The 23692-nt window shown below is 31.6% G+C and overlaps 1 protein-coding gene across 4 annotated transcripts in view; it reads right to left on the bottom strand.

The window, feature by feature from the left end:
* The window catches only part of LOC142330595 (uncharacterized), a 111561-nt gene extending 88079 nt beyond the window's left edge, over positions 1–23482 (bottom strand). The window contains exons 1-3 of one of the 4 annotated variants that reach the window (XM_075375988.1): positions 23280–23482; positions 5891–6319; positions 2090–2430 (exon numbers count right to left, since the gene is read on the bottom strand). In XM_075375988.1, coding sequence (XP_075232103.1) covers positions 2090–2430; positions 5891–6309 — 760 coding nt within the window. In that variant the 5' untranslated portion in view covers positions 6310–6319; positions 23280–23482. Of the gene's footprint in view, positions 1–2089; positions 2431–5890; positions 6323–12178; positions 12384–23279 lie in introns of those variants that run through there. The other 3 variants (XM_075375987.1, XM_075375986.1, XM_075375989.1) reach the window with 3 other exon arrangements.
* Positions 23483–23692: the final 210 nt, after the last annotated feature.

Below are 23692 nucleotides of genomic sequence, written 5' to 3' on the forward strand. Positions count from 1 at the left end.
GTGAACAAAGGGTTTACGAGTGGTATTAAGCATTTCCAAAAGGTCATGAAGATGAAGATGACAAGCACTCTGGATGCCCCAGCACATCAACAACCGATGAAAACATGGAAAAAGTGAAAGAATGATTATGAATGATCACTAAATCAAAATCAGAAAAGTCGCTGATGATGTTGAGATATCAATTGGTTCATGCCATGAAATTTTTTTGAATGTTTTGGGTATGAAAAGTGTAACAGCAAAATTTGTTCCAAAATTGTTGAATTTCGAACAAAAACAGTGGCGAATGGAAATTGCTATGGAGTCGCTACATGCAGTACTACTGAAACGTGTCATAAGAGGTGAAGAAACATGGGTTCACGGATATGATGCTGAAACTGAGGCTCAATTGTCCCAGTGGAGGCATTCTGTATCACAAAGACCGAAAAAAGCTTGATAAGTACGGTTGAATGTGAAGGTTATGCTCACCATATTCTTCGATTTTATTAACATAGTGCATAATGAGTTCTTGCCCCAAGGTCAAATGATCAATAAGGAGTATTACCTACAAGTTCAATGCTGTTTGCATGAAGCAATCCGAAAAAACACCAAGATTTGTGGTGAAACAATTCATTGCTTTTGCACCACAAATATGCGCCTGCTCACACTTATTGCTTGTTCATCAATTTTTAGCCAAAAACAACACTGTAATGATATCACAGCCGGCACATTCGCCAGTCATGGCATAGTGTGACTTTTCTGATCCCAAAAATAAAAAAAAACCTTATAAGTCTGTTGTTTTACAAGCATAGATGAAATTAAAAGCAAAAAGCTGAAAGAGCTAAACACATTTCAAAGATCAAGTTTCAGAAGTGTTTCGGGGATTGGAAAAAGCGCTGGCTTAAGTATATATCTAATGGGGACTATTTGAAGGGGATAACATTAATGTAGATGAATACATCAAATTCTTTCCAAAAAAAAAAATCTCGTTACTTTTTGAACACACTTGTATATATACATAAAATAAAAAAAGGAGAGTTAGCTTCTAGGATGCATCAAAATTACAACAAACTACAGACCCAGCTAAGAGGATATCAGTAATTAATTACATTTCATTTATCAAATATTACAATTTATATTAGATAAGAGCTACAATAGCAACATATTACAAAACAATAACAAGATGCATAATTTTTTCTATCTAAAGTAGTTATACTTAAAAAATAAATAGTAAATATAGGAGAGTAAAAAAAAGAAATGTAAAAATCACTCAACTATCTTTAAATTAAGTTCATATACAGAATACATCTCAATAGATAGGTACATGAATACAACAGACAGGTGACCAAGTACATAGATGACACCTGCATAAGAAACATAGTTTGCCAACAGCAAGGGAAAGTTATTTTTTAAGATAATAAAAGCATGTTCCTCTTTAGATGTAATAAGTCTTACACTCGTGTACAGATGTATATATTGTTTTAACAGTAGATTCTGCCAGGCTGAGAGAAAAGTAAGAAAACTTCCAACTGAATACAATCACATCAACAAACTGAAATCTCATCAAATTAAGGGTTTATTTAACCTTTAGAAAATCCTTCACTGAATAATATTGCTGTGATATTACATAACCGATGCTATTTGATGACAATGTCTATAAATTCACATGCCTTTGAATAGATGTACTCAAAGGCATGTGAATTTATTAGACTCAATCAATTTCACTTCTGTAAAAGTGCACTATGCAATGGTAGTGTAGAAATGTCTACCTGATCTACACCAAGTAGCATAGTCATCAATCAACTGGATTTGAATTCATATATAATAGATATATTCAAATTACAATACATTTAACACTATCTGAGGCCTACCTTAGCAGCGACTATCTAGCAGTGAGTTAGCTTATAGGAACAGATCTGTTCTAGTCAACAGGACTAGTACAACTGCCTGAGAGATGAGTTCATATCTTTTTTAAAAGACTAATATAACTAAATACAAACAAGAAAACTGAATCTAAACAATTTAACCTTGATAACTAAATTTACCTGATTCTCTATATGAAAATACCACTATATTAATTCATTAAATATTTTTAACAAAATTTTCTCTGTACCTTTCTTTGGTTTCTTTTTAACAGAATCGCCATCAGCAGTGGTACCACTTCCAGAAAACATTTTAGAAGCATCCTTATTTAATACAGGGCTCTTTTTCGGCAAGGAAAATGATAAACCAGCACCACCACCTTGTTTTGTCATAGAAAATGCAAGAAGTCGTTTCTTAGCTTGTTGTCGCCCAAGTACAATAGAGCGAGGTATTGCAGGAGGGGGAGGCTCCGTCGGTAATGGTGGAGCAGTAGGTAAATCTAAGATATCAATTGTAGTAGAATTTGACATCGCATTTGTTTCATTAGGTAATGGTACCGGATCATCATCAATTGGTAGACTAGGAGAATACCTGTAGAAAATGTAATACAAAATCAATTAACAACTAATACTTTTGCAAGAACAGGCAAGCTCCCCCAAAAAATAAAATATAAGAGACTCAGCTAATAAATTTTGCATGTACATCCATAGCATGGGAATGAAATAAAAAACGAATAAAAGTAAAACACCTTAGCTACAAAATTAATTATTTTTCAATATAATCCCCTTTTACACTGATACACTTTTGCCAATGTGTGACTGCAAAGTTTTTGCATTCTGCCACTGAAAAATTCTGGCGGTCTTTCTCAAATCCAAGCAGCCACAGCTCCTTCCCAGATTAACTCTGAGATCCCTCTTGAAATGAGGGTAGAAGCGGAAGTCGCAAGAAGCCAAATCTGCCAAATATGGTGGATACAGAATAGGCTCAAACTTCAGCTTGCAGAAAGCCATCAGAGAGTTTGAGCTGTACCAGTTGTGTACAGATTTTACGGTACCCCAATTGCTTGATAGTATGGCATACTTATTCTTTAGATATGACTAACTGAATAGTGATCCACTGCCGAGTGAATAGACAAATCACTTTGAAGTAAATCATTCACCTCCTTTCAATGTTTCTCATCAATCACAGAAACCGGCTGCTGCAAGGTGCATCCTCAATTGTTGCTGTACCAGCTTCACATTTGCGAAATTTCAACGCCCACCTATTCACAGTACTCCTGTCAACAGTTTTCCTATCGTAAATTGCTTTTAAACTATGAAAAATATTTGTAGGATTCACATTACCTGCTGTTAAAAATGCTATCATTGATGCTGTTTTAACAGTGTTGACATATTGGCTGTACTCAACTCCATTTTTACTGCTACTGAAAACAAACCAATAAACAGATTTCAACACATTATCACAGGTTTGTAGAGGGGGATTTTCACTATCATGTGCTGTCATGCCCTACTTGATAGCACCTTTTGTCTCCGTGTAGCACACTAGTGTGCAAAATTTATCAGCCGAGCCTCATATAATATAAATGTACATGTTATTTTCATCTATTACCATCTTGCCTAAGGTATATTTTATGAATATCATACAACAAAATAATATACTTCAATATAATATCTATCACTGCCATAATGATATTAGTTTTCATTAGCTTAACCCCAAGTTACTCAACGTAAATTATTTCCAATATGCCATGAACATGTAGCCATGAAATGTATCTTTTAAAGTTTACATGGAGTAACAAACCTAAGTTACACCTAATCTTTTGCACACATTACTGATATATTAGATTGGAAAACATACAGAGCAATCAATGAAAAAAATTTCCTTTAACCACAAACAGGCAAGTATTTTTTTAATAAAATATTATAAACTCCTTGGGTTGAGAATACTAGTTGTTTGTATTAATATTACACCATTTCCTTGGTGATAATACAAATTGTTACCATATGCAAGTCATTGTACATTCCTTACATGCTATTCATCTGTCGAGAAAATGTGTAACAAAATATTTTATTAAAAAAAATTTTATTAGATATAAATAAATATTAAATATACATATATATATAAAAGCCAACTTAGTAAACATTATACATAATATAGGGTCATTCACGGGAACCGGATGTTTTTGAAGTGAGTTGTACTCGGGCGTTAAGTGGTGGGAGGGGCACGTGGCTGGTGTCTGACGTTTCCTTTGTTCATAGCATTTACATTTTATTCGTTGAGATGGAGCCGTAGACGCTAGACCAAAGCCTGTATGCGTATGACAGTTTTCTGCGAAATGACGAATCCGTAACTGCTGTTCAGCAAGATTTCCACCGTCAGTTTAATATCCATCGTAATGCAAGTGTCCCTTCTCATAACACAATATTGCGATGGGTAAACAACCTTCGAACAAGCGGTTCAATATTGAAGAAAAAACCACCGGGTCCCCGACGAACTGCTAGCACTCCGGAGAACATCGAACGAGTAAGCGAAGCCATTGTCAGAAGCCCACGCCGCTCTATTCAGAGGCATTCAGCAGCGCTTCAAATAAGCACAAGTACGCTAAGACAAATTCTGCATACAGACCTGCATTTCCAACCTTACAAGATAGCCGTCGTGCAGCAGTTAAACGAGCAAGATTTCACGCAGTGATTATAATTTTGTCTACAAATTCTTACCATTTTTGAAGAAAATGAAAATTTGTTATTGTTAATGAGTGACGAAGCCCATTTTCATGTGAATGGCTTCGTCAACAAACAAAATTGCCGGTATTGGGCAGAAAGAAACCCACATCAGCTTCACGAGAGACCACTTCATAGCCCAAAGGTGACTGTCTGGTGTGCAATAGGAAAGGTCGGTGTTATTGGACCATATCTTTTTGAAGAAACTGACGCTGCCATAACTGTAACAGCTGATCGTTACATTGCGATGTTGAATAAGTTTTTCATCCCTGAATTACAAAACCGGGGAATCGATTTTCAAAATGTGTTATTCAGCAGGATGGAGCTACAACGCACACAGCGAGGGCAACGATGGCTGTTCTCCGTAACTTGTTTCCGGGATGGATCGTTTCCAGATTCGGCGACATTCCTTGGCCCCCCTCGGTTCCCCGACTTGAGTAGTTGTGATTTTTTTCTGTAGGGGTTTCTGAAATCGCATGTGTACAGCAATAAACCGCGTACATTGGAGGACCTAAAGATCGCAATTCGTCATCACATCACCCAGATTGATGTAGACATGCTGCAAAGAATTGAGGCCAGTTACCGTGAAAGGCTACAACAATGTATTGCCCAAAATGGACATCACTTGCCGAACATAATTTTTCGTTTATGAGTAAGTAACAAATGCTTTGATTTAACAAGTGTTTCATTACCAATAAAACTTTTTTAAAGTATATATTCAATTTTTTATGATTAAACAATTTCTTGACAGAAGGGGCATATTAATTTGATGCTTTATACTATCTGTCTCCTTATTTTTTATAGTGATGCACGTAAAACATCTGAAACACTGTTTATGCTTTCTATGAAAGTAATGATAACATTATACAGCCAGCCCATGTGGTGAACTGAGCAATAATGTAGAGCCTTACAATTCCTGCACTTTGGTAGGCTTGGAATTTCAATGTTTAGCAATGCATTTTTCTCAATGAAGAAGGCAACAAGAGACCACTTCACTGCTCATTACTATTAGAAAGCCTGGCTTTGGAATGCTTGTAATCATGAGAATGGTTACTTATACATTTTCCTTAGTACATAGGAACAAATCTAAAAACCATACAGCAAACAAATCTATAAGAGATTTCAGTTTTCCAGTACATAAATATATGACGTTTAATTTTCAAAACGTAAACAATTGAATAATAAAAGCATATAATTATTTATACACCTGCATAAGTACCAAATAACTAATTTCGATCTCATAGGGATCAGCATGTTGAATAATATAAAAGACAATCATGCGCGCGTGCGCACACACATACATGCACACAATTTCAATTAAAACACATTACCTGTTGGGATCTTCAGGCATTGGAATATCTGGGCAATTTGTCTGTAAATGGATCTGTGGTCCCTCACCAAGAAGAGCACCAGACGGTAATGGTGGAGGTGGTAAAATAGGCATTCCAGGTGTTGGTATCTGATGTAATCCAATAGCAGATGGAGTAGGAAATACTATTTGATGTTGCAGTTGTGACTGTTTATCATTTATTAATGGAGTAAATGAAGTCAGTGACGATGATGATGATGATGATGATGATGGAGGTAGAGGTGGTAGTGGTGCTGTAATATTATCCAAATCCACTGATGATGATCCAAGAACACCAGGTCCATTATTATTACTATTAGGTGGAAGTGGAGGACCTCCTGGGGGTATCGGTGGCATGGGTACCCCTCCAAAAGGTGGATCATTTGGTAATGGTATATCCATACTGGTAGACCTGCTTGAAATAAAATAAATAAAAATGAATATAATTAGAAATCAATAAACAATCTATTTTAGAAAGTTTAATTATAAAATTATTAAAAATGTAAAATTACATTTATTAAAAATTAAAAGAAAAATCATTCATTAAGCCTTTTAATTTTAAAACAATACAATTTTTCAATTTTGAAAACAACTTATAACCACTTACTGCAGAATTATTTAACTTCAATCACAGTAATAATGGCATATAAATACAAGCATACAATCCTAACATACTTAATAAAAAAAAAAAAAAAAAAAGATATCTGAACAGTAAAATGACATAAAATGAAAGCGTCCACTTGGCAAGTCATAATCTGAAAATTCAAAAACGTTTACATTTACTAGTTAGAAATTTAGTCATATTAACTTACAAGAAATAAAAATAAAAAAAAAAATCGCATGAATTTATTAAAAGTATCTTTGTTCCTGGGAATCTAATATATGTAATTGCTATCAATTACAAGTACTCACAATATGTAGAACACTTATATTATACAAACTTGCCTTTTCTTTTCCCAAGAAATAGCACATTAGCAATTTTTTCACATATTAATAATAAATATACTAAATAAAAACAATGCAAATAGTACATATAGCATATATGACATACAAAATTTTTAATTTGTGGTCTATAATAGCTGTTCCAACACCAATAGCTATTTGTAGTCACAAAGACAACAGCAAAGTACACAATTAATTTTATAGACTAAATCCAAAATTGGCTTCTTGAATCCAAATTCTCATTTAAAAAAAAGAATACAACCACAATCAGGTATGTGCCAAAAATGAGTGAATATGCACATAAAATAAAATAAATTATTTACAATTAAAAAAAACAAATTATTATTCTGGTAAATGTTTCTATAAAAAAGAACTAAAAGTTAATTAACTTTGTTTTTTATAGTTTGGAATGTAACAGTTCATCCTAAACAAACACCTAATAAATGTAAACGGTGAATGTGTTTAAACAACTGCTTACCATGGCAACTACAAACAAATAATCAAGGCATCAGTTTAAAAGTAGATCAATTTTATAGAACTTCAGCACTTCTTAGAAATATCAGATGTAAATAATGAAGGAGTAATAATTAATTTTTCCAGCTAAACTTGGTTGTTTCTTCCTATTCATCTTTGAAAAATCATTTATATGGTAAAAGATTTATATAACAAAGAATTACCACTATACCAAACATACAATAAAATCAAAAGTTAAAACAGACTACAACCAAAGCTGGCTAGCCAACTGTCATTGTATTGTGTTGGTATGTCTCTAAACAAACCAGACTAAATTCAATTTCTGGTCAGGGTCAGGGCATTTCTTAACATAATATTATTTCATTACTCATTTCCCCAAGTCAAAATATAACTGTAAATGGGTATACAGTCATAAAAAATTAATTAATTACAGTTCAATTTTACTTCTAAAATTGATTTTATTTAAAAAATAATCTATTTTATGAGAAACTTCATGATACAAATAGTTAATTCAATCATGATGATCAAATAGTTAATTTGAATTCAAATCGAATAAAACTTTTTCCATGATCTGACCCTAACAACTTTATACCTTTATACCCCAAAAAATCACATTACAATTAATCCAGTAAAATTATAAACTTAAGTTTACTGAAAAATAAAAAGGAAGAGGTTAAAAATAAACTTTTAATTAAGTACCAGCATCCTTTTGTTTTCAGTCTTAATTAACACACATTACATTAAAAAAATTCTATTACAAATTTTTATTACACTATTACATGTTTTTATTTTTAATACAACATGGACAGATTGAGGAAGTCTGTTAAAAGGTACACCCTGGATATGTGGGTGGTGCGGCTAAGTGGGATACTTCAAGGGAGCAGGTGATGAAAGAACAGCACTGGAGATAAGTTTAGAGGCTTACTGAAAACAAACAGCCAGTTACCTGGAGAATGCTATCCAATTCTCCAAGTGTATTATTACAATATAAAATTCACTATTCATATTTTATATTAAACAAATATTTTACATATTGAACAACTCATGTAACAACATCTCTTGGAATTAGTACACATGTAGCATAAAGTTTCAGAAACCTATGTGAGGTAATGGTATACTACTATTTATTGTAGGTGAAAAATGAAAAAAAAAAACTACCTATTTGTTCCAACACACAGAAAAAGCTTCACTTCTGCAAGTAACGAAACAACATAAAACGTTTGCTAAGTGGTACTGAGACTTTGACTAATGAAAAATGTAAAATAGATTGGTAAATATATCAAATATCTTGGAAATCAAATAATGGAAAGAGCCAGGAATAATGTTTATAAATATTTTGGTTTTATAAAAAAAACATGGACAAAATTCAGAAGGTAATACCAAGAACTTTTGGTTTGTCTGGCATTTCTCTCACCACCACCCCATTTGGTCGCCCTAAAGCATAAGATCGAATGTCCATATCACAAACGATTACTGTGCCTCAAATCAATTTAGCAACCAATATCCTAATTAAGTTCTAGAGCCTACCTAACTGTGTGAATGGAATAAACGTACACCACTACCCAGTAATGGTAGGGAATAACCCTACATCACTTGCTTGCATGTCCCACCGCTCATTTGTCATATATTTCTAAAATGGGTAGGCGCACCCCATCTATATACAAAAATATGACTTGTAAATAAACTAAAATTCATTCAGTCAAGGACAACAATTTGCTGTCACGCCTACATTCCTAAATCCCAGCAAGTACCTGTCCACCATATTATAGTGCTTGGAGCCATATTTTGACCGATGGCCAGCCATTTCTTGAGGGTAGCTTCCTACAGCAACCAGTAGGAGTCTTATATCCCTTAAACTACTGATGCTGGTTGAACAAAGCAATGGCATCAAGTAACTCCCATACAGTCCAACAATGCGGCTCAAACCACATTGACTCGCCGCTTATGAGGGGCAATATTCCCCTTGACCACTACGTTCCAGGATGGCTTGAGTTCTGCCACCCCCCAATACGCAAGAGCTTGGCAGTCGAACATGTGTTCGTTCGACTGGACCTCCCTGCAGACACACAGCTCATCAGCTGCCAGGTGGAACCAAAACAAATATTGGTTCAAATTCGTGTGGTTGGAGAGCACTCGGGGGCACCCGTTGCACTTAAAAACAAACTAGAGGTTTCCATCCCCCCCTCCCAAGTCATGTATAAATTATAAAAGCACCCTTAGTCGTGGCATCCCATTCTTGCTGCCATGTTTCATCGCGAGGCTGTAAAGCCTCCTCTGCAGGTGAGAGATGGGCAACTGTTTGAAATTTAGAACCGGTGCATTGCAATCTCAGTTCTGCTAAAAAGACACAGCTCGAAACTGCACCCCAAATACCTCGGGCTCCCTACCTCTTCGCAATTTCCACATGGCCGCCTGAACTTTCACCACTAAATCGATTGGGAGAGCCTTTCACAATACAGTGATAGCCTCATAGGAAGTTGTTTTAAACACACCAGTCATACGATTAAGGCTCTGCGCTGGGCACTCCTTTAATTTTGAATAAGTGCTCGAGTTCTTTCTAACCTATGCACCCAAAAGAACACAGCATAAGAGGTCATACTTTCAAACACACCTCGGTACACCATGTACAAATGATGGCCCTTATGAGCAATCCTCCTACAGTTGTGCATCACAGAGACGGCATCCGACACTACTTGCATAATGTGGTTGCTAAACAGCAAAGCAACTTCTCAACAAACACCTAGGTACTTATGAACTCAAACTCGGCTGATTACACAGCTTTATACGTAATATGGAGGACAGTACAATAATTTGTCTGCACCCCTGAGAAGCATACATTTCGTCTTGAGCAAAGAAATCTTTAAATTTTGCATGTCCATCCAGCCCTCTGTGGTTGACAAGACCACCTGCGCCCAGTCTTCTAGCTGTGGTGTCGTGAATTACCATGAACTAACAGGCGACAGTAATTGGCCAAAGTAAATGTCAATCAATTGGTGAAAGTAAATGACGAAATCCGTCTAATACCAGATTCTACAGCAAGGGACTGAGAACAGAACCCTGTGGCTTCCCCTGGAGACTAATTTTTCCATAACTAGGTGCGCATCTTTAAACAGAGCCGCACGGTTAGACAGTCATGTGTACCAAGGCCTGTAGGGCTACCGGAACATTGTGCGTTCCAACTCATAGAGAACAGAACTCCAACACAAGGAATAATATGCTGCCTCTATGTCAATAAAGATTGCCAAAACATATTTACATTTGCGCTTTCCACCTCGGCAAGAAATTAATAACATTTGCGGAAGCAGTAAATTAATGTTATTACGCCATTTGATATATTCTAAGGATTCATAACGCAAAGTCTTTTAGTTTAGTAGTTCTATAAGATAAACAAAAAGGCTAAATGTTTAAACTAAATGTTTACAGATGGAAATTCTGCAACTTTGCTTTATCAATAATGGAAAATCTGTCAACAAAATAAAAATTAAGGCAAATCAAATACTGTTTGCATTTTGCCAAGGTATAAATGAAAACTTGCAGAAAGCACATTATTCATTTTGGTACTTAGTTCTATGTACTATTCTATGAACTTTTGACTGCAGCTCGCAAAACAAAACTAATGTTTGTATTATTACTGGCTATCTACATACTAAAATCACACAACTTTTGAATAACAGGTGTATATCTTATAGAGTTCTATGTACACCTTACAGTTTTTATTTTTTATTTTCCTAAAGCAGATAAGAGTTTTTCTAATTTCAGTGAAAATTGGATAATTCAATTACGTTTACCCCTTGAAATTTTGAATTTTTATAACATGCAATTTACACTCTTTCATTTGGATATTATTTTGTTAATTTGAAAATTTTTGATCTAGAAGAAATTGAATCATTAACAATCAGCATGCATATAAAGATATTTCTTAATAACACCATTACAGTTACTGTTATTTTTTTGTCTTTTTAATTCTGGCTTAACAGTACTGCATAATACACATACAATTTCTCCTCCAATTAGAAACAGAAAAAGAAATTAATCTTTCTGTTCACAGATTTAAATGAATTTTAACTATCACACCTAACATTATATTTAACAAACCCATTAATCATTTAGTCATCTAGAATATAAAGAGTAATATATTTTTATTTTTGTTTTCATTTAAACAATACTTTAAGCTTTAATTTATAACAAAAAAATGTATAATTAAAAATCCTGAAGAATTTTAAATTTAAGAGTAGTATTTGAAACCCTTACAAAACAGAAAAGGGGCTAAGTATAGCTAAAATTACAGACTAATTCTAAAATTATATCAGTATGCTTTCTAATAAAAACATTCATTTTATGTTCATGTAACATAGCTTAGTTGTCTGAAATCACTACAGTAAGTATGCTTCTAACTTGAGCTAAAGTAGAGGAAGTTTAGTAATGGAGATAAGGTTTGTTTTTTTTAAATCAGGGTTTTCTTAAGCATTTGTGTAGGAGGTGTAGGTGGAATTGTAAATATTCATAATATTTCAATTCAAATTTTTAATGAACATTAATAAAACTAGGTTTTATTAATGTTAATAAAACTAGGTTTTATTAATGTTCACATTTCACAACATTTGTTGTGAACAACATTTGTTCAACAAATGTTCACAACATTTACCCTGAGCAAGAATGTCTAAAATTCAATTTTTCTGATAATTTAAATTTTTTTTATAAGACCCCCATTAACTTTGAATTATCCAAATTTTACAGATTCAAAACTAAGAAAAATTGAATTTAAATTAATAAAAGACAATAAAATAATTTCATAAAACTTTTTTTAGAAATGTAATTATTCAACTTATATTAACAAAATAAAAAGATACTTCACCGTTTTTGTGACAATTGTTGAAGATACTGGCTATAAATTGTGGCTAAAATTGTCTCGATATTACATGCATGCATTTTTAAAAACGATTTTTACTCTTGTAACTTTCTTTAACTCAAATTAGAAATAACCAATCTTCAATAACAAAAGCACTTTTATAATCAAATATATTGTAATTTATAGCAGCAGCCAACACAATCAAAATCTGTAATTACTATATCATATTTAACAATTCTTGAATTACTATTTTATAATTGTGTTTATTCACAACTTTCAAACATGAGTTTCAATCTAAAATATTTTAAAAAGTTAAAATGAATTATTTATTTATAACAATGAAAATATGCAATTAACACGTTCACTGCGGAAAACTTAAAATGGAAAAACAGTAGGAACATGCCCAACAGTATAATCTCTTGATTGATTTAAGCAATATATAAACTTTAAATTATTGTTTGTATTTCTTTTAACACAACACTATCATTTTTTTTCTACTAATCTTAACCCTTCAACCGGCAATAGTAGTAAATCAATACAGACTATTTTTTGAAATGTTATTTTGAATATAGCAGTTAATAGCTAAAATTTTAAAGCTAATTTTAAAGATAAGAATTTTATAGAACTTGTTTTAGTGGTTATTTAACAAGCTTTAGAAAGAGTTTTGTTGGGCACATTAATAGGACCAATATCCCTGATACTAAAATCTAAAGTTACTGTATTTTCAAGTGAGATTTTTTTTTATAGCACATTTACAATTATTATTAGCACATTCTTACTGCTGTCCATTAAATCATGTGAAATGTGTTCAAAAATAATATGTAATTCTAATTCAGGTAATTTTATTATCATCATAAGCGTCAGAAAATGTGAATAAATATTAGCAGATAGAAACAACACAATTTCATAACTGTGAAAAATTATTAGCTTTATTTGGAAAGTAGCTTTACTCACATTATATTAAAAACCTGATTCTTGCTCTCTCACACATTCAATTGAGTATCCCAACATTTTTTTTTTCTAAAAATATATTATTAAAGGTTTTCTTATCATGATTATGATGATTAAGTCCGGTGATATACTTCTATGCAATATTATCTCACACTTTTGACCGCTTATGTAAATAAAAATAGAATTAGGATTTCAAAATATCAATAGCTTTTTCACTTTCCAAAATGGGGAAACATCAATATCAAAATGTACTGGTAATTTCTTAGTCCCTTTATAAATAACAAATAAAAACGGCAGTAAATTTCACAACCATTGTTCATTGGTATAAATAAGAATTTCAAAAAAGTTACTGAAATCAATGAATGCCAATGAAAAATTACTTACAACAATTATACAGATTAAAAGACAAGTGAGGAAATAATTCCTACATTTCAGTACATTTTTATAAAGAGTTTTTATATATAGACATAATATTCAATAATTATAACTACCTTTTGGGTATACTTCACGTCAAATTACCAAAGGATTTAAATCTTTGTCTCACAATTTCAATCTTTTATTTTTATAATTTTTATCTATAAAATATACTAAAATTCAAAATTAGTAGTTATTACAAATTTTCAAAAACTGGAAAATGTGTCAATTGGAAATAGAAAAAAAATGGACTTGAAATAATAAATGTAGCAACAAATATGCGAAGTTGATACAAGAAAATACACAGTTCTGCAATCGATAGTTCTAAAGAACTTTGCTACAACTCATTTTATAGGGCTTTCACTTTTATCTGCAACTTAATGCAATTGTGAAAAACATTTTTAAAACAGATTATAAACACAGGGATGGTTTACAAAACTACTGAAATGTGGCCGTAGGTTACAATCAATAAGAACCCTCTTCTTTCTGTTATCATTTTAGAGCTAGTCCAGTTACAAGTCTCCCTAAGTATGCATCACAGCTATTAGTAATGAAATATTGTGGACCATAAGTCATCAACATAGCAAAAATTTCCCATTAATTAACCACTAACCAATTCTTACTTGTTTCAGTGTCACTGTAGGCCTAATGTCATCACATGTCTGATTTTTGTAGCACTTTTGATACTTTTTTCTGGACTAGTTAAGTATTTTTAATAAATAATCCAATATTAAAAGAACAAGATTTAGTTGTACATCTTACCATTAAGTATGTTAATTAAAATTAAGGTAACAGATTAACCTACTTTATGTCCACCACAAAGGATTTATTGAAAAAAGCATCCGACAGCTTATTTAACAAACAGGAACATTTAAACAAACGGGAACTTGTGATATTCTAACTTACATCTACTGCAAACATATTTTTGTCTTAGTCAGGTTCCCAAAACATTGGTAAGGCATTTTATCAGAGTAAACAAGTATCTCAAGAAGGTCCTATCAAGTAAAGCCACAAGATTTAAAGTTAAACCTTTCTGTGTTACCCTAGTTCATGGAACTAATGATCAAGATAAGATTTCCCATAAAAATTTTTACTGGATTCTTTATATACTCTACTCTTCAGATAGAACACTATTTCATTTAATGGATATAAAAAATGACCACAAACTTCAACAGAGACCTTTTCATACCTTAAAAATTGGTATTTTTTGTGCTGTATCTTGAAATCTACTAATCATTGTTATGTTCTTTAAACACTCATTTTTTTGAACCATTTGGACAAATGAACACTACCTTTAAATACATTGATCCATGAATACTAACATGTACTTGAAAATTTTACGAAGATTAGAATTTACTTTAATATTTTGTTACAAAAATTTCATTCAGAAGATTTTAATTAAATCAACTTTTTTCATTTCTTTTGCCATTGGATAAGTATGTATCAGCCACACTTCAAGATCTAATTATTATTATATTACAATTACAATTTTAACTAAAAAACAACTTCTAGAGAAAAAACTTATTTTGGATAACTTTTAAGTAGTACATATAAAATTAAAATTACATACTTTCAAATTAATATTTGGAAAAGAGAATAGCATTGAAATGAGCTACATAGGCTGCAGAGCTATGTGTAATTATGTAACTAACAGTTACAGATAATTTAACTTTCCCAACTTTTGAAAATTAATTTTAAAAAAAGTACCTGCTAAAGAACTAAAATGTTCGATTTGTTGTGTATATTTTGAAGATACAAGTTATAAAAATAATGATCAACACCGAAAGTCCAAAAGCAAACAAATTTTCTTTACTGGTGAATTTGATATAACCATTAAAGATATATGGCCATAGTTAAGATAATGGCCATTGATATGGCCATTTTTCTTACAGAGAATTCAAGATTCTGCGTAGATCCCAGAAGTTTATACAAAATCAATTATCTTCAACACAATATATTTTTTGGAAATCTGTTGCATAATGGGAGTATTCCATTTTAATTCAACAAATGATCAGTGCATCACTATTTTTGATTTTGGTATTTGGTATATGATAACTACCCACCCTTGAAGTGGCGAAAAAATATTTTTTTATATTTAAAAAAATTTTTTTCCTTATAGACTATTTTCTAACTCTCCCAACAGGTAAAAACAGCCATTTTCATCACTTTTTCTATGGGCTGTACCATTCTTATTTTACATCATACAGAGGGCTGAAACGGACTTTTTGAAAAGATTAAGATGGAACTTCATCTTAATGTACTCAAAATTCATTTTGTTACATAACAAAATCTTATAATATTTACTGAAGTTACATTTACAAATTATTTTTTTCAAATTTTGGGCCCAAAATAAATAATCAAAGGCTTAAAGTAACAGGCCTGTTTTTTACCTTTTAACTTAGATACTAGTAGTACTTATAAAAAAAAAATATTGGACTGTTACGTGTCCTTCATTAAAAAAAATGGCTGCCAAATCATAAGATTTTAAAACAGGCAAACATTTTAAAACAGTTTTTTGGAGCCAAAAAACCACATGTGGGACAGGTGGCAAAACTCTGAAATGTTTACATCAGTAAGTACTTTTTATATAAAACCATATAAAATTTGTTTGTTATACAAAGGGGTTGACGAGTAATGAAGCCAACAAAACTGCTAAAAACACCATTCCTTCTAACTGTAAACAACATATTCAAAAATACTGATGTTATGTATTTTTTTTCAGATTATAAAAATTACAACTTATTATATCTAACTCATTAGAATGAATAAATTTATAATAAATAAATAGTCCATTACAGAATAATAAATAATAATTACAAAATGATAAACAATTCAGATACATTAACAAGTTTTTCATTTCACTTTTGTTAATGGAAGTTATGAATAAATCTTGCACTTTTTGATAAGACTAAAGTAACATAACTTAGTGCTCCTGCCATATTTTTATTGAGTAGAACTAAAAAGTCCTCATACATCTTTGGTGTAATGATGTGTCCTCTTTCAGCAGCTGACAGAAAAAGCTCTGAAGGTATGAGAATCTTTAAAAGATTTTTCAGCTGAACCCATGTTTGATTATTCCTCAATGATTTCTTGAATGAAGTATCAGGACCCTGCGGATGGAAAAAGTGTATTTGATACTCCTTTTCATTTTCATGTATTTTGACTTCAATGACATCACCTCTACCACTTTCCATTATATTATGCAGCAGACATAATTTTTACATTTTGGCTTTGGTAAACCTATAAAGCAATCAGAAACACTAATGTAAATGTTTCTGATTCAGAGGTCGCCCGGACTTTCAGAATACACTTCTGACTTGTTGGAACATAACTGTGAAACGTTCTTGTTTCTGGTAGTGTTGTGATTACCTGATAACAAGAACTGAGGTATTCTTCAGTTTCTTGAACATCTTTATTAGAGCAAAAAATAAATGTTACATATTTTTAATACTGTCTGTAATAATTGAACATTTCAGAAGGTGTAACAATTTGATTGTTGGCTGTCCTTTTGAAGGCTTGCTTTAGTCACAGTCCTTTTACCAATACAATCACATCGTCCTTTTCCATGGTATGAAGCAAAAAAATGCCATTCAGCTGCGATTTCAAAATCTTCTTGATGGTAGCACAAATTTATGAAATTTTGATTGTTTTTATGCTGGCTGAGGAGCCATTAGAAAAATAAAAAAATTGTTTAACTTGTGGTAACAGTATTTTTACTTTATTTATAACTTGCTTTTGGAAGTAGAACGATACAGTATTGTGCTTTAAGTATTCACTTCACACAGTAGCTTAGGCTTTGTAATTATCCTACTTTTTTTAAATATATGAGAAATGAATGTACTGTGGCATAAGTTTTTGACAAATTATATGACTGGACTTCATCCTGTATCACAAAAGGAAAATTTTGAGAGAAATCTCCCATTACAATACATTCACCCTCCAACAAGTTTTCCTTTTTAATTTTGAGAAATTATCTTGTTTCTTTGCAATAAAATGATGCCTTTTTAGATTATTTAAATTTTCAGTAAGTTTACCTAAGTACTCTTGAAATGGAAGAATTTGAATAGTTAGTTCACAACGATTAACAGAAACCCACTGTTTGAAAATAATCAAAATCATCCCAGCACTCTTGCAGTAATCTGAGGACTTCATTAGTGCCTTGACATTTTTCACACTGAGACAGCATGCACGTTTCATTTTCTGTATCACATACCATGGTTTAAAGAAAAATCCTATAATCAAATTTCATTTTTAGAGCAGATAACATGAGTTTTACATTTTCGTGGGTGACACGCGTGCGCGCGCACACACACACACGTGTCAGCCAGAACACAAACATTAGGTCTTAAAGCCAGCAAATTTTGAAAAACCAATTTTTAAATTATGTTTTTCTTTAAAGGCTGTGTACAATTCTTTTAATAACATAGATAGCCTTTTTTGAATATTGATTTTCTTCCAGTCAGCTTCTCTTACAGAGACCACAACCTTCTTGCCTGGCATCATTCGGCTGTGCTCAACATTCTGGTAAAAATCTTGGACAAATTTAATAACATTTTCATCAATTACATGACTGGCCAATTTTCTTTTTGCAAATTTGTGCCAAAATTCCACTTGTTTTAACTAATTGTTTGGACTGACAGGCTAAATACTGACTAACACTAAACTCAATTTGAATTTTTTGAATGTTCCAGCTGCATGGTAATAAACTTCAAACATTCCTGGGTTGATGTTAACTGTTTTTATTTTATCCTTTACTTTAATGATTAATTCTTCATATTCCATACCTAATCAGCATAATTTTGTGGTACTAAACTGGTTTCTTCTGTAGAAATATTTAAATCAAAGGAATTGCTTAATTTACTGGTAGATTATTGCTATTTTTGTAACTTTATTTTTTAAAACTAGTTCCTTTGCACTGCTCAATAATTTTTGAACCTTAACATTTTATTCACAGACTCTACTATAAAACAATGAGGCTCAAATATATCTTTACATTCCAGTTTGCTTTTTGTACCATTTTGTGGTTTTTGTATTTTGTTTATGCATTTTGTACATAGTGCTCTGCCTGGAATTAATTTTAAATTTGGATTACTTGTTGAAAGTGTCAAAGATATTTCTATAAAAGATTTCTTAACCGGTTTGGTTTGACAGCTAAATGGGTCAAGAGCAACTTTTCCCATTAATATGAAAATATTTATCTGAATATTCGGTTTTATAAAAAGTACAGATACTTTTTGTTTCAAGTACACTTGAAACACTTTTTAAAGATATCAATGTTATTTGCTGTTCAGTAAACTCATAAATATCATGTAATACTGAAGATCTATTCTAAGTCAATTTGTGACAACTGTTTCAGTGTGAATCCAATTGAACCCTCCAGTTTTTATAAAATGCAAGATTCTTACAATACCAATACAGTTAGAATAAATTATATAACTACCAACTGCACTTCACTTTGCCTTATCCTATATTTCTCTAATTAATAAAATTAAAAATAAAAGATATCGCATAAAAGATATCGCATAAAAGAGAAGTTCACGCTAACAAAATTACTTTATAAACCAAGTGTACATTACCTAACCACAGTATTAACACTAGCAACAATACAATATATCACATTGAAATCTAAACAATAACTGAGCCTTTTACAATGTTTACATTCAGGATTACACAAACATTCATGTCCAAGTGTCTATTCACATTCACGTTTAAATATGAGTTTGTGTGTATGAATCATACTTTACGTAACAGACTACCTAGAATATAAGCTACCTTATTATAGACATATTAAAATATCAAAATATTTTGTATAGTAGGCCTATATTATTATCTGAAAAAATATAAGCTCTGAATTTTTTGGATACATTGTTCATGGTTAGAAGGAACAATATTTTTAGGAACTTTGATGGCTTCATTACTCATCAAACACTTGAGTAACAAAATAAGTTTTATATGGTTTTAAAGTATATAAAAAGTACTTACTGCTGTAAACATTCCAGATTTTTGCCACCGTCCTACATGTGGTTTTTGGGCCCCAAAAATGTGATATTTTAAAATCTTACGATTTGGCAGCCATTTTTTTAATTAAGAACACTCGGTAACAGTCCAATTTTTTTTTATCAGTACTACTAGTACCTAAGAGTTAAAGGTAAAGAAGAGCCTGTTACCCAAAGCCTTTCATTATTTATTTTGGGTCCAAAATTTGAAAAAAAAAACAATTTGTAAACGTAACTTCAGTAAACATTACAAGATTTGGTTATGTAACAAAATGAATTCCGAGCACACTAAGATAAAGTTGCAGCTTTACTCTTTCCAAAAAGCCTTTTTTTTATCTCTGTATGATGCAAAATAAAAATACTAATGGAAAAGTGACAAAAATGGCTGTTTTTACCTGTTGGCAAGTTAGAAAATAGTCTATTACTACAGAAAGAATTTTTTTTTAAAACATAAAAAAATATTTTTTGGGTAATATCCTATAACATTATCATCAAAATCAAAAATAGTGATGCAATAAAACTTGAAACTTTGTTGAATTAAAATGGAATACCCCAACGGCCAATTAGTTATGCACAACTGCATTCTCACTTAAGATTTTCATTTACTTTTAAGAAAATAATTTTACTTTTACCTCATCTACTTTCCCTCTACCAACTTCACTTATTCATTGATCTGACATTTGGTTTATTTTTTATCCCAAAACGCCAGCTGCCAGCATTACATAATTAGGAAGTTAAAGAGTTAAGACAATATTGACCAATATTTTTAATAAAGTGTAAAATGTTCTCTTATTCAAAATAATTTCAAGGAAAACACTTTTCCTATAAATTTGTTATAAGATTCATATTCACAGCAACTGCATTTCAAATAGTTAAAAAGTACAATACAACATGCACTTAATAGTAAGTTACTATTAATAGTAAAATTACCTAAGCAATGTAATGATTTTTTTAAAAATCATTTCATACAGTAATAATTTAAGGAACAGAAACAAGCTTTCTCTTTTTAAACAACATTCAACATAAAATTTATTGACCGTCTACAATTTGTTCAAAATTTGCTTCATAAGATTTAGGAAAGGAAAAGTAAAAAATCTACCATGTGGGCAGGAAGTCACTTTACACTATAATAAATCCAGCATAATTGGGCTCTACTGCTGTCAATTCTCACCACTGACATCACTCACTGTCGCAGGAAAAGGTGAGGAGAGTAGGCCGTGGTGGGATCATCTGGTGTGTTCATTCATGGTAGGATTACCTTAGTCATAGTCATGTGTGGCAGATAAAAGAGTGCATTCAATGTTGAAGAATGTTAGCTTGTATGCGGGTCCATGAATGTCCACACACTGGTAAAACATTGGAGAACATTATGAATGACTTCTTTGTGCATTTTGGGACATCACAATAAAAGCAAATGTTACTGAAATAGGAGAAGGCTTTTGCAGCAGGACATGTTCTTGAAGCGCTACGCAGTGGTAGGCCAAGTAGTCAAGCTGGGTTGTATGCTGCTGTGAAGGCATCAATTCAACGATCACAGACAAAATCGATGCACAAACATTCTGCAGAGTTAGGTATTCCAATATCGATAATGTGAGACCAAATGCAGAAGAACTTGAAAGTTAAATGTTTTTGTCCAGCTACAGTTAAATGATTTGAGTAACAATGACCTTGATCAACGTGTTTATATAAGTCAGTTATTGCTTAAACGTTTTCAGAGAGCAACCAATAAAAAGAACATCATGTTCTGAGACAAGTGTGCAATTTATTGAAGCTCTTGTAACCAAAATGTTTTTTTCTGAACGAAAGGCAATCCTCACTTTTTTTCGGAAAATCAAACAGCATCTGCCTTATGTTATGATTTGGGCTGGAATGACAACTGAACATATCCTTGGTCCTTATATTTTCGATGCCACAGTTTATCAACATAGTTATCTGAGAATGATCAATGAATGGTTGCTTCCAGATTTAATGGCAAAAGGGATTGCAAACATCAAAATATTTCAGCAAGACTGTGCTCTAGCACATGTTGCTTTGAATGTCTGCAGATGCCTCAATGAAATTTTTCCGAATCACTTATCAGACTAGTTACCAGCTCTATTGCCCTGGCTAGCAAGACGCTCTAACCTCTTTTGTAAAAGAAGAGATCCGAAAACACGGATATGTCAACAACAAACAGCTCCAAAACAATGTTCCATCAGCATTCAAAATAATCACCCTTGATATGATGTTGCAGATCAGCAGCCGGATATAGAAGTACATAGAGAGCTGCTTTCAACTGCATAGATCCATACAGGTAAACTGCACCTATCCTAATAATTTCATAACTAGCCTAAAGGGACTTCCTGCCCACTTCATATATAATACTCAATGGATGAAACAAATACCTATAAAAAAAATTGCCTGGACTATCCGCACTGAACGTGTTAATTTATTACATGTTTACATAATTAAAAAAGATTTTATCTCCTATTTTATAAACAAAAAATAAAAATAAACATGTACTCGGTAAAATTAATATTCAAAATTACTTAAATCCTTAAAAATTAATTTATATAACATTACAAAAATTCCAAACATTAGAAAAAAATCTATTCTCACAAAAATGTTTACAAATATAAACAATCTTGAGAAGCTACAGCTTATAAATTAACAAGTAAGGGTAAACTGAATAAAGAATACACATAGAAAAGGAACATCACATAATAAATATCAATTAGTTTTCAGTTTATAGCCTTTTTACAATTGTTACAAATGACACAGATAACAACTGTGATGAAAAAACAAAACACAATTCTCAACAGAAAACTCTATATATGCCTATGTAAATTGGCAAACTTTCAGCAACAAGAAATAGATGTCATACAACACAACCTCCAAATTCAAGATAACACATGGGCTTTTTATAGACAACATAAGGTTAAGAGAAATGTTTTATTAGTACTGAAAAATTATCATAGAATCATGTATACTAAACTAATAGAAAAATAAATGATTTAAAATTATTAAGATATCCTTAAGTGAAGTTATGAGATAATGAAGCTTTTAACGACATATTTTTTTACACAAACTTTTGTTTTATTTTTTCTAGTTTTTTTTTTTATTCTACTTTTACTTTTGAAACAGTATGTGGTTTTTTTCTCAAATCCCATTAAACTAATGCATATAAAAAATAAAAAAAAATTGCATTTTTGCTTATCTAAAACTATTTAACAAGGCCCAAATTTTCAATATTTCTAAAGAAATTAGCTCAATTCACAGGTAAGAAAACACAACACCTAGGAATAATATATAATTTAAGGATGAATGCTAATTGATATATAAAAATAAATAAATAAAACATAAGAAAGATGTTCCTCCCGATACAATTGACAAAAAAATAATATGAATACATTCATCAAACTTAAAAGATATTCATAATATAACTCCGATATATTATTAACTAAAGAAAAACTTACTTCCTTCCGGGGAGAATTGTTATTAATGACAATATTTCGAAATCCCGTCTACATTTGTAATGAGACCGAATTTGTTGTTCGGTACCGAAACTTGTAGTAATAGTACTTATCAAAGGAAAATTCTCCCTAGCGATGCAACTTCTTATTTAATAGGGATAATAATAAAACTTCCCATCAATTAGTTTCATAGAGAGCAAATGTGAAGCTTAATATAAGAGGTTTAATATCATTAAAAGATCCTGAAATAAAACGGAAGGATTATCAAGCACATTATAATATAGTGCACCTTACCTTTAAACAGTTTATCCCATAACACATATATTTCATAAAATATATAAAACCTCGTACAGCAAATAAAACAATGAAATATGAGATATATTCTTTATAACACAAACTAATGACCAAAACAGCAACTCCAATTACCATACAACATGAAAAATCTATAAAAATATTTAACACATAAAATCCGCCATCTTAAGAGATTGCCGTCCTGGTTCTACCTGCCTCTAACCAAAGAGATATGTAACAATAATGCAAATATTTCACGGCGAAAATATGAATTATTTTAGCAACAACGTTTTTATGCATGCAACACATGCTGATATTTCAAACTAAACGTGAGATTAAAAAATTAATAAAAAACTGCCAGATTTGTAAATCGAACCTAAATTATACCAAACGGTACCCGTCTAACATAATTTTAT

This window comes from Lycorma delicatula, chromosome 9, assembly GCF_047948215.1.
Source record: "Lycorma delicatula isolate Av1 chromosome 9, ASM4794821v1, whole genome shotgun sequence".
Taxonomy (NCBI): domain Eukaryota; kingdom Metazoa; phylum Arthropoda; class Insecta; order Hemiptera; family Fulgoridae; genus Lycorma; species Lycorma delicatula.